Source organism: Melitaea cinxia, chromosome 16, assembly GCF_905220565.1.
Source record: "Melitaea cinxia chromosome 16, ilMelCinx1.1, whole genome shotgun sequence".
Classification (NCBI taxonomy): domain Eukaryota; kingdom Metazoa; phylum Arthropoda; class Insecta; order Lepidoptera; family Nymphalidae; genus Melitaea; species Melitaea cinxia.
Genome location: NC_059409.1, coordinates 11,788,252 through 11,804,849, shown reverse-complemented (window position 1 = coordinate 11,804,849; position 16,598 = coordinate 11,788,252). Strand labels below are relative to the sequence as shown.

Below are 16,598 nucleotides of genomic sequence, written 5' to 3'. Positions count from 1 at the left end.
GTAACATAATAAGCAAAATTAATTGAAACCTTGATTAGGTGTTATACATATTTATGAATAATTTGTTGAAAAAAATTAAGTAACGTTATAAAAATGGTTTTATAAAAGCTTATATTACTAATCCCGTTTAATTACATTTGGTCCTAAAGAGTTTTTAATTTTCGTATGTGTGTAAAAGAGATTTGAATTAATTTGTCATCCTTGAAGAATGTTAGCTTTTTGAAGTCTTGATTACAATTATATTTTTTCAAACTATATTTTAAGTATTTGTTCTGAAACCACTTTTAAGGTTGTTATAATCAAAGACTTTTGACTTGATTTATATAAAAACTTATTCAAAATCTATGTTTAATTTACTTTGTTTTTTAGTAATTTTTTATCAGGAATCTTATTTCGTTAGATTTAAGCCCAATCAAAATTATATTTTACAGAACTAGATAACCAATCTAGCCTATTCCTTTTTAATCATTATGACACATTTTTCTAATTATGTTTTAACTATAGTTATATTATTGCTCAGACTTGTTATTGAAAGAACAATGAGAACAACATTTTTACGACAAAATAAATCTGTGTCTAACACAGAAGTATAAAACAGATCATAATAGTATTTTTCTTAAATAATTACTTATTAATAATAAACCAAAACTAAAAAATTGCATCTTATTTTACCTTTAACAAAAACTATTCTATAACTGGTTCATTTGCACTGATTCCTTCGAAAGAAAACAAAACCTTTTAATGAAATAAAATCTATTCAAAACGCTATGTTTACATATCACAGCTTAAAAAGTTATTTATAAGTTTTAATTAATGTTATACTTAAGTCGTACAAACACTAACATAAAAACATAAGATGTAATATTTAGACGCTATTTATTAATGCTATTTTTAAAATTTAAAGTTAGTTTCAGTGTGTTAGATACAACTAGTGATGGAAATCGACTCGGACTACCTTATCTATCGATACTGATGTAGTATTGTAGTTATCGATATTTGAAATATCAATAATTATTTAAATGAGTCAAACTTCATGAGTATAAAATCAATGTCGATTATAGATTATTAAATCACTATAACTAATCGTATTTAATTAGTCAGAGTATTGTACTAAATTTAAAAATAAAATCTTATTCATTTACCGTCCTCAGAATAGCTCTTTTAGCAGTCTAATATTTAAAATTAATACAAGAAAGTGTGAGTGTACTTATGTACGCACGTAAGAAGTTATACTTCGTTGGCTAGGTAGCTTCACGTTGGTCACTTCTTCTTCGTTGGCGGTTATTTCCCTAACGTGCCAAAAGAAGTATAACTTCAAATAGGGTATTTCAATATATGTAATAAGTCAGAATAAATTTACAAATTCTTATTGTCATATTTACCTCTTTCTATAACTTATCCATCTGTTTTATACTAACAAGAGTTTTAAAATAATTTTGAATAAGTATTAAGATATAAGATGACTTATTTTAGTATATAATACATGTTTTTTTACGATAACAAAGATATATATATATATATATATATATATATATATATATATATATATATATATATATATATATATATATACATTTTAAATAAGAACAATAAACAGACGGGAAGTTTATAGAAAGTTTGTTTTAATAGTTTTTATTACATCTATATATTAAATATTAGTTGTACAGAGTACGGAAGTGGACGTTTTTATATATAAATCAATACTAAGTCACAGTTATACGAAAGATATAGTCTGGGAGTGAAATATTACTATTATTTGTCTGGAGTATAATTACCATTTTTATAAGTTTATCTACGTTACACTTTTATTAAATTATTAATATACAAATGAGGAATTCGGCACAGTTACATTTTAAATTAATTCGATAGTACATATCATAGTAGATACGTTTATATATCAACTATTTTTTTTTCTGTATTTCGTCACAAAATCAATTTTGGATTACATTTAATTTTAGGTTATTTAAATTATTATTAAGATTAAAATTAAAGAAATATAGTTAGTTATACATGTTAAATCTATTTCGCTAGAAGTCCTTTTGTTTAGTTTTCAAGTGTTAATTGAAAGTTGGTAGTATTTTAAAACTAAATACATTATGAGCAGTTTTGACATTGCGTTCTCGAATTTAAGTATAACTAGAGAATAACCTTAAACCTAACCTATATCTATAATTGTATATATAAAACCTAAAAAGGTGAGTTTCATTCAGTAAAATTATATTTGTATAATTATATACTTAACGTATACGTTTCGTCGACATATTGTTACATAGCAAAAAACCGATTCGTTTAGGAACACATGTTTGAAATTGAAAAATTCGTGACCAAAGCAAACCTTTTTTTTAATATAGGATCTTTTTCGAGGGTTTTTCCCCAGGCTAAAAAAATTGACCCTAATTGGTGGCGCTTGGTACCTACAATTTTCGTATGTTTATTTAGCTTTATGTGAAACTAAAGACTTTCTAGTTTCTCAATATTTTGTATATTTACTGTTCTTAATTATAAACAGAAAAAACGATTAGAATGAGAATCATGATAATTCCCATACAAGTGAAAGCATTGTTAATGATTGTGAAAGCTTAAAAACTAAAACAAATGTATTAATATCATTCACAAAATTCAAACGACATAGTATTACTTGATGGCTTAGACTTATAAGACAATCTTACAGTTCTTAGAAATAGTGACAAAGAGTTACATTTATATACCTACTCTTATATTGGTAGAATTTTAATATTTATTGATGTCAATTTATCCATTGTAAACCGATAAATTGTGAATTAGCATTTTATATTTGTAAATTTGTTTTTATAAAAACTGTTATTCTAAACAATAAACAAAACCGATTTGCTCACCAATCAGAGACAATTCACAAGTTTACAATTAACAATGAACAGCTAATAAAATAACGATGATAAAAAGTGACACATGTGCCTACGAAGGAAGTACACTATCATAGGAAAGAAACTAAAAATTAAAAAAAAAGCGCTATGATCCATTCAGCAAAATGACCACTAAAATGTATGTACTCAAACTTAACAAATTACGTGTTTTATATAATCTCGAAAACCCAAAACCTTGTATTAAATTTGATCTTTACCCATTAATCTAAGTATCTATTTGCAAATTTGAATATTTAAGATATAGGGTCACGAAACACCTATCTCTTTTTAAACTTTTGACGTAATTTTACTCTTAATCAATAATAGTTCTCAAGGTTTTGGATTTCTAAGATGAAAGAGAACTAAATTTTAAGTTATTGTTTTTAAGACGACAAACACGTGATTTATTTATTCAAAGTTGATATATCCACGTTAGTGTGATGCTGAGCGCTTTATTTAGTAGTACTGTTGTTTACTTTCCCCACCTGTTGCCTTTCATTTTGTCGGTAACTCCTCCACTACCACGACCTGAAAACGGGTGTTTATTATAAAAGCGTACGATACGCATGGTGGTGAGCTGATACAGTTTGGGTGCCAGCGACACCGGGAGCGTTGCCAACTCGTTGTCGACCCTTACCAGAGTATTATTTAGTACTTAATAAAATAATATTGTCAATTATTTTCTATATTTAAATTTCTTAAATTCAATATCGGCTTTAAAGCATCGTCTTTTGGGTCTGAGGGCAAGCGTCTGACACGCAGCGCCATTTGTTTCCAGACTGTGTTCAAAGTACAAATAATGATATATTTTGTGTCACGATGTTTGTTCGGGCTAATAATCTCTGAAACCGATGTACTGATTTTTATGAAATTTTGGAGATATATAACTTTGTCTAACTTAAAATAGCTATATATTATTTTATTTTATCTATATTTTATTTTTATTGCAAAATCGAAAAAAATGGCGGTATTAGGTTTACCAGGTCGGTTCGTGTTCATATAAATTCAATTATAAATAGCCAACGCTTGTGTAATAAGTAAGTACTGACCTCGGCCAGCGCTTGAAGCACCCAGAGGGGGAAACTCAGACTCTGTCAGATCGGGCGCCAAGCGAATGGTCTGCGAGTCTAAAAACATTAAAATATTATAATTATAAATACTGTTATTAGAAAAACATAGTTGTTTGTTCTTAAAGAAAAAAAAAAAAAACATCATCAATGAAGTTGAATTCGATTTCGTGCTTTCTGTGACGAGTGTTACAAGTCGAAAATAATGATATTCACGAATTTTTTCACACAGTGTGTATAAAAGTTATTTCCGTAACTATAGTACACAGAGAAACGTGAGACTCAAAAAATCGTAATATTTTAATAACAATGCCCATGACCACTCGACTTATATCAATTATCACAGGAGACACAAATTATGTACACATTAATATGAGGCGTAACTCCAAAATTATTCGTCAGATCTGGCTCAAATTTAAATGGGAACACATGACAAACTGTTTTAAATAAAAAATGGAACGTCATAATAGTATACCCAATAAAAAATTAAGAGCACACAAAAAAAAAAATAGCCTTAACCACTGGAAATGGTACATGACCACAAAATATTTTTGTTATTATATTAATATATATTCTGTTTTACTTTTGAAACTTTATCTGTTATATAGTTATGATTGTAACGTGTAATAAGTAAACGAAATTTAATTTGAGGTAATTTTAGCTATTTTAGCTTTAAGGATAACACCACTCCGCAATTGAGCAAATAACTCCTATTGCCTATAGCTGTACAGGTATCGGACCGGATATTGAAAGCTCGGCGACAGACAAAAATAAAAAAAGTTGGTATTTGCTAGTCATTAAATATCTACATCTAATTCTATAAAATTGCGAATACTTTTAGTAGGTAGGTGGTAGTAATTTCGTCTTAACTAAAGTCTATAAAGTCAATAAAATTTAGCACCAAAGTTTTAGTGCCTCTGGAGCAAGGGAAATTAGCCAAGCACGAAAGGTGCATGAGTGACAGTGTGCGTGAAGTACGACCGAATCAATGAACGAATGATTCATTGATTCGGTCGTACGAAACGATGAACGAATCAAACGCCGCACGAAAATTTTTTTTCATAGTAACTGTATACTTACAATCTGCTTTAGGCATACGCAGGGGGACGTGAACCCTTTTCTCTTTCTCCCTCTTTGTATCTAAAAACAAAAATATTAATTTAAAAACTACTAATAAACTAAATACGCATTATTCTATTTATTAGTACCTATTTATCAAATTTTTATATATTTATTTATTCATTACGAATTTCATGTTGATTTAAACAAACTGTATATAATTTGTTTTTCTCTAAATTGCAAAGTAATTAGTAGGAAACTTGTCCGCCATGACTCCGGCAGGATGCTAACGAGCGAGACGCAATTACGCTTTATTAATTCCTAATTTAAATTTAGTTGTAAGTCTATCTTGTGTCTAAATATCTTTTTTAATTGCTTTTTCGATGGCGAACACTGCAGGAAATATCTTACTCAAAATTTATAGCAACACGACTGGCGAAGTAACTCAACCTTTCAGAAGATTACAGACAAATAATACTATTCTCAAGTATTGTGTTATGTGTTGTATCTAGCAAGATCTCCTGGAGATGATCAAAGGTAGGGTCGGCAATGCGTTTGCAATGCTCCTGGAGTTGCAGGCTTCCCTAGGGTACGATATCCGCTTACCATCAGACACATTGTACGCTGGGTTGCAACTATGATAGATATATGAAAAAATAAATTGAAAATAGTATGTATCTTGTATCTAGCTTGTTTTAAGCATATATAATTATACAGATTTGTATATAACATAAGTATACTGACTGTCCACGGTGCTGTTGGCCGACGTCGTTGGTTCCCCGAACGAGTATTCGCTCACCGTAGTGTTGCAAGACGACATCGCTCGCTTTTAATATAAAACAAGAGGAAAATAAAATAAAAAAAACCAACACAGGGGCCGGGATGGCAGTCAGTAACACTGAGGAACAGAAGGCGGCTCATTCTAAAGAGCGCTGGTGCAGCGCACTCTTACAAAAATTACATGGGTAATTTTAAATTTATATTTCTTTATAATACATATTATTCTTACATTACATTATTTTTATTCTACTATGCCTATTCAATCGTCTATTTTATTACCTAAATGTACGCGTAGATATCTAAGCGTACATTTGGCGTCAAGTTGTAACGAGTGGAGCGCCAGCGATTGCGCTCCTTTCAAACAAATTTCAGTACAATTCCTAGCACTGTATTCAATGAGTACGAAAGAGAAACATTGACACAGGCCGACAGCACTGAACAGGCACAGGCAGACAGGATTGAACAAATAAAATAAATGGTAGGCTCTAGTTTTTCGTTTATTTGTATGTGAACCCTCATCAAAAAATGCCAGGAGCCGCCTCTGCTGGGAAATATTTAGAATTTCCTTTTCCATTTTTAAACTTTATGTCCTTCAATTTAGACTTTGACTTGTGACATTTTGTTATTTTTATAATTAAAATTACACCGTTTATTTAAATATCTTAAATTAAGTATACTTACAGTTAAATTCGCGACAGACGGCGCAATTCTTTCTTTCTTTTGTTCTTGGTAAATATGGATACTCTGTAAAAAAAAAAAGATAGAAAAACTTAGGTTTCTTAATACAAGTAAAATTATTGTTTAATATGCGTGCTCGGGTGTTGAAGGTCTCAATGACTTATTCTGAAACGCTTGTAGTTAATTCTTAATTTTGAAAAATATTTTTACAGTGATGCGTCACAGTAAAACCATTGTGGAAGAATAAATAATATGATATAAAAGGATCGGTCAGTAGTCAATATTCTAAAGAGATCACCTTGTATTGCTAAGGAACTACGCTACAGTGCTCAGCTCGGTCACGTCACAGTCACGTCGGGTCACACTCACTTCGAGGTCGAAGTCGGGCGGCACGTGGCGGCCGGGCACGGCGCGCACGCCGGCGACGGGGCAGCAGCTGTCCAGCACGGAGTAGGACACATGCTACAGTGCTCAGCTCGGTCACGTCACAGTCACGTCGGGTCACACTCACTTCGAGGTCGAAGTCGGGCGGCACGTGGCGGCCGGGCACGGCGCGCACGCCGGCGACGGGGCAGCAGCTGTCCAGCACGGAGTAGGACACATGCTACAGTGCTCAGCTCGGTCACGTCACAGTCACGTCGGGTCACACTCACTTCGAGGTCGAAGTCGGGCGGCACGTGGCGGCCGGGCACGGCGCGCACGCCGGCGACGGGGCAGCAGCTGTCCAGCACGGAGTAGGACACATGCTACAGTGCTCAGCTCGGTCACGTCACAGTCACGTCGGGTCACACTCACTTCGAGGTCGAAGTCGGGCGGCACGTGGCGGCCGGGCACGGCGCGCACGCCGGCGACGGGGCAGCAGCTGTCCAGCACGGAGTAGGACACATGCTACAGTGCTCAGCTCGGTCACGTCACAGTCACGTCGGGTCACACTCACTTCGAGGTCGAAGTCGGGCGGCACGTGGCGGCCGGGCACGGCGCGCACGCCGGCGACGGGGCAGCAGCTGTCCAGCACGGAGTAGGACACATGCTACAGTGCTCAGCTCGGTCACGTCACAGTCACGTCGGGTCACACTCACTTCGAGGTCGAAGTCGGGCGGCACGTGGCGGCCGGGCACGGCGCGCACGCCGGCGACGGGGCAGCAGCTGTCCAGCACGGAGTAGGACACATGCTACAGTGCTCAGCTCGGTCACGTCACAGTCACGTCGGGTCACACTCACTTCGAGGTCGAAGTCGGGCGGCACGTGGCGGCCGGGCACGGCGCGCACGCCGGCGACGGGGCAGCAGCTGTCCAGCACGGAGTAGGCCCAGCGCTTGACGCGCGACTGCGTGCACTGCACCGAGCGGTCGATCTTCTCGTGGTGCTGGAACAAGTTACATTGTACTGTCAAATCTACGACTTACGTTACGACTGCACTTAAATTCAATGAATTCGCAATACAATATTGATATATTGAAAAAAAGTAGTGGATTCATACTGTACGTTATTCATTATTCATTAAGTACTCATCAGTTCATATATTCGTACTTTCATAGCCTTATTGTTTTTATATTTATATTAATAAAAGAAGAAAAAGATAGTCAGGGGATTTTTCCTCGCCTTACTGGCGACCAATATCATGTCAAAGGCGGGTAGATAAGTATTTTCAGGTGTGTATGATGACATGTAAGCCAACTCTCCGACCCCTCTCCTTCTCTTGTGTGTGGTAGCCTCGTCAGTCTCTGCTCCTATGCAAGCGATACTGCATTCCAATTAGTCGAATAGTCCTTTCATCCCAAAGCCATGAATTATTTTAAAAAGTTTTAAACAATTTTATGGTTAAGTTCGTACCTACCCTTAATCTTTGCAGTGAAAATCCACCACGGTATACTTATTGTTTTATAAAATTAGAAAAATAAAAACTTTAATTTCACAACAAATGAAAACTTAAGAGACTACTGGATTTTCTCCCTTCTTTGAAAGAGATTTAAGAGGATGGAGGTAGACTGTTATAAATCATTTATGGAACTATCTCACACTCAGCAATAAAGACCATTCAAAGCTATTTCTGCCTTTCGTTAAGTCCAAAAATTCTTCCAGTTCCATTCCTTAAAGTGTTATAAATTTTTAGTGGTGGTGAGATGTGCGAGGCTTTTAATGGCTATTTCCATTTCGTTTTTATTATTTTTAACTATGATAGCTCTGATCATTTAATATGTGTTCTACCGTAGACGTAAATTTTATGAGTATGAATATATCATGACAATATCTAAAGAACCGAAACAGGTACTCACTAGAGTGCAGGGCCAGCAGGGCAGATTTCCATCCTCTACTCATATCCAATTGCGCTAAAGAACTTGCAACATCTTTAACATTTATTTTTTGTTACTCTGTTCAGATACAGATAATGTCTCAGACATTCCCTACTAATGGAAAGAATCTCTTAAAGCTCTGATTCCAAAAAATAATAGACGAGAATGTATAGATGAATACAGACCCATTTCAAATTTCTGTATCTTGGGAAAAAATTTAGAACCTATAGTAGTATATACTCGTTTCGAGATTACATTTCACAGGAATAGCATGCTTTCTTTAAACACCGCAGTCTCGACACTAGCATGATTACTTTTATTAACTTTTTGCAACATGCCTACAAGTGGACACTGTGTAGCTTTCGATAAAATAAACCACGATTTACTAATAAAAACTTAGGTGGGTCCAATCTTATATTAGAAACAGAAGTCAGGCAGTGTTTGTGAAAGGTTTCTCTTCCCAATTTCTGTCTGTGCCCTCAGGCGTCCTTCAAGGCTCACATATTGGTCCATTGCTGTTTTAGTTTATATTGATGATACAGGTATAATTAATACCTGCTATGTGGTTACTGCCGTAAAGAATATACCCGCCCCCCTGTTCCCGTGGGTGTCGTAAGAGGCGATTAAGGGATAACAGTTCCACTACCACCTTGGAACTTAAAAAGCCGGGCAATGGCGGGATAATCAACAACCCGCCTGCCCAGCGTGGTGACTATGGGCAAAACACATGAGTTCACGCCATTTTTGGTGCGAACTTGTTGAGGCCTATGTCCAGCAGTGGAATGCGATAGGCTGAAGTGATAGGTTTTCCATCGACGAAGTTACGACTACTACATAAATCGATTTTTTTTTTAAAGAGTAACAACAGTCAGATACCTGGGTATAATTATGGATTGGACCCTATCATTATTTTATTCTACATAATATTAATCACATACTACCTTCAGCTTTTCGAATTTTAGGTTTTATAACACATACAAGTAAACCCTTTAAACAACCAAGTACACAAAAAATTCTGTATTATTCTTTTGTCAGATCTTTTCTTGATTTTTGCATTTGGTACCCAGTACTGTATGGAGTTGTTGTTATAAAGTTAGAGAGTTCAAACATTTTTTATTAAATCCTTAAATTAGCTATCGTAAGGTAGGTAAACTAAACGTAACTGTGTGGCTACGGTATTAAAGAATATAGCCACCCCATATCTTCCCGTGGGTGTCGTAAGAGGCGACTAAGGGATAACACAGTTCTACTACCATCTTGGAACTTGGAAAGCTGACCGATGGCGGGATAACCATCCAACTACTGGCTTTGAAATACACAGGCCGAAGACGGGCAGCAGCGTCATCGGTGCGACAAAGCCAGGCCTGCGGTCACCAACCCGCCTGCCCAGCGTGGTGACTATGGGCAACACACATGAGTTAACGCCATTTTTGGCGCGAACTTGTGTAGGCCTATGTCCAACAGTAGACTGCAATAGGCTGAAATGGTGATGCTGAAATGGTGATGATAATGATGATGATGATGAAGGTAGGTAAAAACCGCAAAAAAATTAAAACTAAACAAAATACCTCACAAGCAAGTCCAGGAGTATACATAAAGCTATCTTTTTTTAATTCCATAGATGCAAGCGATTCCTTCGGAAAACCTTCATTTGGCATTGTTTGAAGCGCATTCATTATTTTATAGAATAATAAGTCTAACTTGTATATGCGGAAAATAGTCTCATCCTCTCCTGTAAATGTAAACATGCATTTGGAATGGATTTACTGGGGTACTAGTATATTCATAAATCGGAATAAAAGTACGAGTCTATCTACATCATCAAAACCATCAATAATTTGATAACAATATTGTATAAAAAATGTTATATGTAGTACATTTTCTAGTTAATTGAAAAAAAAAAACTAACTAACCACACAGTAAAAAAAATTAACATCAGTAAATAATTAGCAAGGATATTGGTGAAAAAGCAAAAAAAAAAAAATCTAAATTATATTCGAAATCCACCAAGGGTCTGTTTCTCCAGTTGTGGATAATGCTATTTGAAAGATGACGGTATCCAATAGATAAAACTTTCGATATATTATTCTTTTTTATCATCGAATTACATACTATACCTCCTGCTATTTAAGTTTATTCGTAGCTCATGTGCAGAAAAAGTTTATTCAGAACTGGTGAAACCAGCCCTAAAAGTATCATAAAATACTATATCACCTGCATATTGACACATTTTGTAAATAAAATCCTGTACAGCTTTCGTTTTATCTTTTATTGTGAATATTGGTGGCAAATGATTTGCCTTTGGATTGTTTCCCTTTAAGTAGTCGATTGTGTGTGCTAAGATCTTCATGTAATCTTTGTGAGTCGTTTGATCCGGCATTATTAAACCTAATGTTTCACAGCTATATTTTATTTGCGAGGTATATCCTTTTGGGATATGTGCTGAAAAAATAATAACTGTTTATATGTTATGTTCTACAGATATAATAGACAAATATTTAATTATTATTTAAATACTCAAAAAGAGTTATAGTCAAACTTTCGTAATTTTTTTCGTAGACTTTTCTCTTCTCTTTGTTTTTACATTATCTTCATTTTAAAGAAAATTGCAAAATGACGCCTTATTTTAGCATTATATTAGCTAGTATCACGAAAAATTTATTATTTTTAATACCATCGAATTGTAAGTAGTAGTCTGAAATAAAATAATATTAATTACCAGGATTCACAAATGTGTGATAAGTATCCTTGATACCATCCAGGATATTGAAACGCAACAAAGTAGTCTCTCCTACATAAAAACTGTCGTCGACATTAAAGTAGCTATTTACATCCATTATGTATATGTCCATCGTTATTAGACCTTAAACAAGATAATGTGTTTTTATAAATACTAATTATATTGTTAACATATATATTTTTGTTTTATTTATATTACAATCAATTTTATTCATTAAGACATTCAGCGTATGGCCTTTGTTGATTCTATTGGCAAGTACTATGTAAGGCTAAGCTATGTGACCTACGACAAATCCTCAATATTTAGACAGTGAGCTTACTGTGTCTAGACCAATTCCTGAGATAATGGCTAGGCTTTAGATTAAGAACCGCATTTTGAAGTTAGATAGGTTAGGATTATTATTTTTTTTAAACCAAATTATGTTGATAAACAGTCTAATTTGGTACTTAGATAGGTAAGGGTTTTTTTGTAATGAAATTATGCCGATTAACGGTCAAATTTTGAGCTTAGATAATTCGACGGTTCTTAATCTAAAGCCGAGCCGAAATAATTTTCTCTTTAGGTGACGGGCTAGTAATTTATCATTCATCGTGAATGGTTGCCCATGGGAGTTTGGGTGTTGTAACATCACTTCAGCCTGTCGCAGTCGACTGCTGGACTCATGTGTGTTGCCCATAGTCACAACGCTGGGCAGGCGGGTTGGTGACCGCAGGGTTGGCTTTGTCGCACCGAAAACGCTGCTACTCGTCGGCCTGTGTATTTCAAGCCAGCAGTTGGATGGTTATCCCGCCATCGTTTGGCTTTTTAAGTTCCAAATTGGTAGTGGAACTGTGTTATCCCCTAGTCGCCTCTTACGACACCAACGGAAAGAGAGGGGGTGGCTATATTCTTTACAGCCGTAACCACAAAGCGTGTTTGTAACATAACTCTTTATTTATTTAGTCCTAATACTTGTAACTAAGAAGTTACTTATAGATGAGAAGAGCCCCAACTTTTTGGAGTTCGCGCTTCAGCCTGTAATATCCCACTGCTGGGCATAGACCTCTTTCCCATGTAAGAGAAGGATCAGATTTTAATCCACCACGCTGCTCCAAAGCGGGTTAGCGGACATATCTCTATCAACTATGAGTAATGATCGCTATCAGGTGCACATGATAATAACCGGAACCGACATCTTAACGCGCTCTCCGAGGGACGGTGGGGAGACCCATAAGGACTGCACAAACACCCAGACCACGGCAAACATCTGTATTGCCAATACAAATGTTTGTGATGTGTCGGGGATCGAACCTGCCGCCGCCAGCGCAACAGCCACAAACCAGTGCTATAACTGTTGCGCTATCGCGTAGTCAGTTTGGAGTTCATGTTAACTAAATGCTATTAGACAAAATTTCCACCAGTACAGTCCACTTTTTTAAACAACTTCAAAAAGTGTGAGGTTCTATTTTCAAGTGTTTTTTTACGTATGTTTTACTTCACAGGATTTTATCTATATCAATACAAATCAATACATAAATAATAAATAAAATTGGAGTGTCTGTTTGTAATATTAAAATAACCGCTTCTTACTAAATGCATGTGGATCTATATAGACACGGTACATATACCAAAATAGCATTTTTTACAATTTTTGACTGTCTGTTTGTCTGTTTGTTCCGGCTAATCTCTGAAACTGCTGAACCGATTTTGACGGGACTTTCACTGGCAGATAGCTTTTGTAATAAGGAGTAACTTAGACTATTTAGAAACTTAGGTTTTTATTTTAGAAATATATTGATTTTATAACTCTGCAAACTGAACAATAATATTTTGTTAAATTCCTAGCAGAGGAAGTCGCAGGCACAGCTAGTAAATAATAAATAAATAAGTGCTTCACACTCAACGGCCCGCAGTAGGATTTTCTCCTGTGCGGGGGGTTCAGAAACACACACAATACACAAGCACAAACGCCCAGACCACGACAAACATCTATATGGCCAATACAAATGTCTGTCGTGGGCTGGGATCGAACCCGCGACCGCCAGCTCAATAGCCAGTGCTGTGACTGCTGCGCCAACGCGTCTTCAAACATAATTATGTATATTAAGGAATTGTAAAAATGGGTATGTGTGTGAAAAAAAGTGAAAAAGGTGTGTGTGTATATATATATATATATATATATATATATATATATATATATATATATATATATATATATATATATATATATTTAAGCCTAAAAAAGCCTATATGTGGTCTAATATTTAGTAGTATTAAAGTTTGAAATTTGGGAATCAAGTAATTTTTGGGTGTTTTTACATGAAAACGATTTAATAAATAATTAAGATTAAGAAAACAATTTAAGGCACTTATGATATTCAAGTTCAAATAAATCTGAAAAGGTAACACAAGTTCTACAGATATCGTTCTAAAATATCATTTACAGTGTTGTCAGCATATTGCTTCCATAGTTATATTTACAAAATATATTCACATTGTCAATTGTGACCTTTCAAAGTACCATTTTTATGGTTTGTTTACTTTTTATCTCACAGGTTCGTGAATATGATATAGTAATAATGATTTACTCTCTCATTTTGATGAATATAACTTTCTGTATATAATAACTTTATAAATAGTACTTTTAGAATCACTACATGCACTAGTATTTTTAATTACCATATTCTCCACAAACCCATTTTAATCACTAATCTGTTTAAAGTACTTTAAAATATTTTAAATAATTTCTTTCTCTGCAATAAATTATTGATCCACTTTTGTTTTTAGAAATACACAATGAACCTTTAAATTTACCAAAACTAATGCATTTTCTTTTTAATTTATTTTGATCTAATTACTCAAGAGGCATGGCTAAGCTGAGCGACAAAGATAATTTGAACAATAATTGACATAAACATAGTACAACCAAGTAGGAATTTTTAACAGTTAACAGGATAACAGTTAACGGTACTGTCTTGTCACACTACACTTTAAAAACATTGTTAATGAGGGTAGATTTCTTATTTAAAAAAAAATAACATTAGAAAAAAACATCGGTGCTCTCTTGGAATTACAGATAATATTTATATATATACTATAACTTTGAACCCAAAAGAAAAAAGTATCTTGAATGCATAAATTTACATCAAAGTAATTCTTTTACTAGCCCCATGTTCTGCTATAAGTTATTTTAAAAAATGTTAACATATACACATATTCCTTGTTCTAATTTTTAATTAAGTTAGCATTGTAAATTCAAATATGGTTTATTCCAGTTTTACCAGTATTCTGGATTTTATATTCTGGATTTCTTGCTACCTACATAGACAGTTATATAGATCCAATCATCCATTATTGTGCAATCATTTGTTTAAACAAAACATAACACAGATTAACCCTGTACCTTTGGTACCTACTGGCAAAGTTATAACACAATTACAAACCCTGCTCTAGAGGTATACACATATGTGGGCAGAATGTATGAATGAATGTGCATGTGGGTAAACTGCAAATGACTTATACTTACTGTTATTACACACTCCCAAATTGACAAGATTTGTTGTATCATTCTCTTCTCGTTCTTTTGCTTCCTGAATTTCCTTCTCCCTCTGTTTGATGAGGGACAAAGGTTCTCCAGTGGAGGTATACTTCTCAGTAGAAATCCTGGCTTTCTGTTTTTCATGTTTTAAGATTTCATTATATTTTGCTTTTTCACTTGGGGGTAAGCCCTGCAATAATAGCTTAATTTAAATTATAAAATTTTGACAATGTGTTAAGAGAGTGGTCAGAGTAACTGACTTACACCTCAGCCGTCGAGACCTTAATGACTTTTTCTTGATGCCATTTTATATCATTATTATATAATATTTATATCACTTAATAAAAATGTAGCATTGATGTATTATTGTAATTTAATAACTGATGTTGATATATTGGTTAATCCGAAAATAGCCAATTGAAATAACAACAATCTTTAGATATTTTTCTTGCACACAATCATCATCGCAACAATCTTTTGATATTTGAATTGATAATGGTAGTTCAGGCATAAATATCTAGATTACTCTTATGAACATATTTATTACAATCATTAAATTTGATTTTTAGAATATTTTTATTATTTTAAAAGACTACCTATACTAGTTTTTATCTTTAACAATAAAATATGTTTGCAAACTATGTAGGATATGTTTAACATACATGGTTGTATGCTCCTAAGGTAGATAACTTAATGGCTTAGGTAAAGGTAGTTTACATATATTTCTGATTTTAAGTTACGATAAATTTAATAAATAAACCATAAAATTCATGTTTCGTAAATAACTGAAAATTAATTTAAGCTACAAGAATGAGGTATGTAAATACAATTCTTAGTTTAATGCCTTCTACTTGGCCAATAAAGACCTGGAATATCTTACAACAGAACACGACTTCAGCTTTCAATTTTGCGACTACCTCAAAAAAAAAATTCGAGTTAAAAACTTATATTTTGTAATAATTGTTATAAAAGCACTATTTCTTAAGGCTTTCTTATTCTTAGTTAAGAAACTATCGACATGCAACGTTACAGGAGGGTGAGTTATTAAAAAATGTTAAAAAATTACCGGCCATATAGCACCTGCTGCCTCAGCGACTTCAGTCATATTTTTATAAGTAATTCCCTTTTTCGCTTGTTCCTCTTTAAAACTAATCATGAAATAATAAAAAGCATTTTTCGGAGCTTTTTTTTGCGGCTTCCCCTCTTTATAATTTTTCGACGGATACATATTGTAAGAACAAGAAACTGAATTTTAATATCGAGATACAAAAGTTGCGCCTTTTATTTTACAATTACAATAATTCTTCAGATTCTGATTTGTGACTGTCTGTTGTCTGACTTCTCCCTTGAGTCTTGACAATGAAAAAGTGTTGCCATTTAATATCTATTAATTAATTTGAATACCCAATCAATTTGTTGTCAATGTTCAATTTTATTTATTTTATTATTTTTAGTATCCGTCGGTACATGTAACATTTAACTTCGTTTAATATATGTAGATACAACTACTACAACTACACTACACTATGAAATGCAGTAACACATATCTAGGTTACAACTAGGACCAATAGGATATATCCCC

At 34.0% G+C, this 16,598-nt stretch overlaps 1 protein-coding gene and 1 long non-coding RNA gene across 2 annotated transcripts; both read right to left on the bottom strand.

Moving 5' to 3' along the window:
* Window positions 1–5,752: 5,752 nt before the first annotated feature.
* LOC123661052 lies at window positions 5,753–6,921 on the bottom strand. The gene is made up of 3 exons (XR_006744279.1): window positions 6,836–6,921; window positions 6,470–6,532; window positions 5,753–5,834 (listed from the first exon to the last, which is right to left on the bottom strand). It is a non-coding gene; the product is annotated as an uncharacterized LOC123661052 (long non-coding RNA).
* A 36-nt stretch (window positions 6,922–6,957) lies between these two features.
* LOC123660945 (protein maelstrom homolog) lies at window positions 6,958–16,379 on the bottom strand. Its single transcript, XM_045595964.1, has 8 exons — window positions 16,083–16,379; window positions 15,005–15,206; window positions 11,479–11,622; window positions 10,974–11,201; window positions 10,328–10,491; window positions 7,530–7,831; window positions 7,246–7,470; window positions 6,958–7,186 (listed from the first exon to the last, which is right to left on the bottom strand). Exons 1-8 carry the CDS (start codon window positions 16,242–16,244, stop codon window positions 6,958–6,960), a joined length of 1,656 nt encoding a protein of 551 aa, XP_045451920.1. The 5' UTR covers window positions 16,245–16,379.
* Window positions 16,380–16,598: the final 219 nt, after the last annotated feature.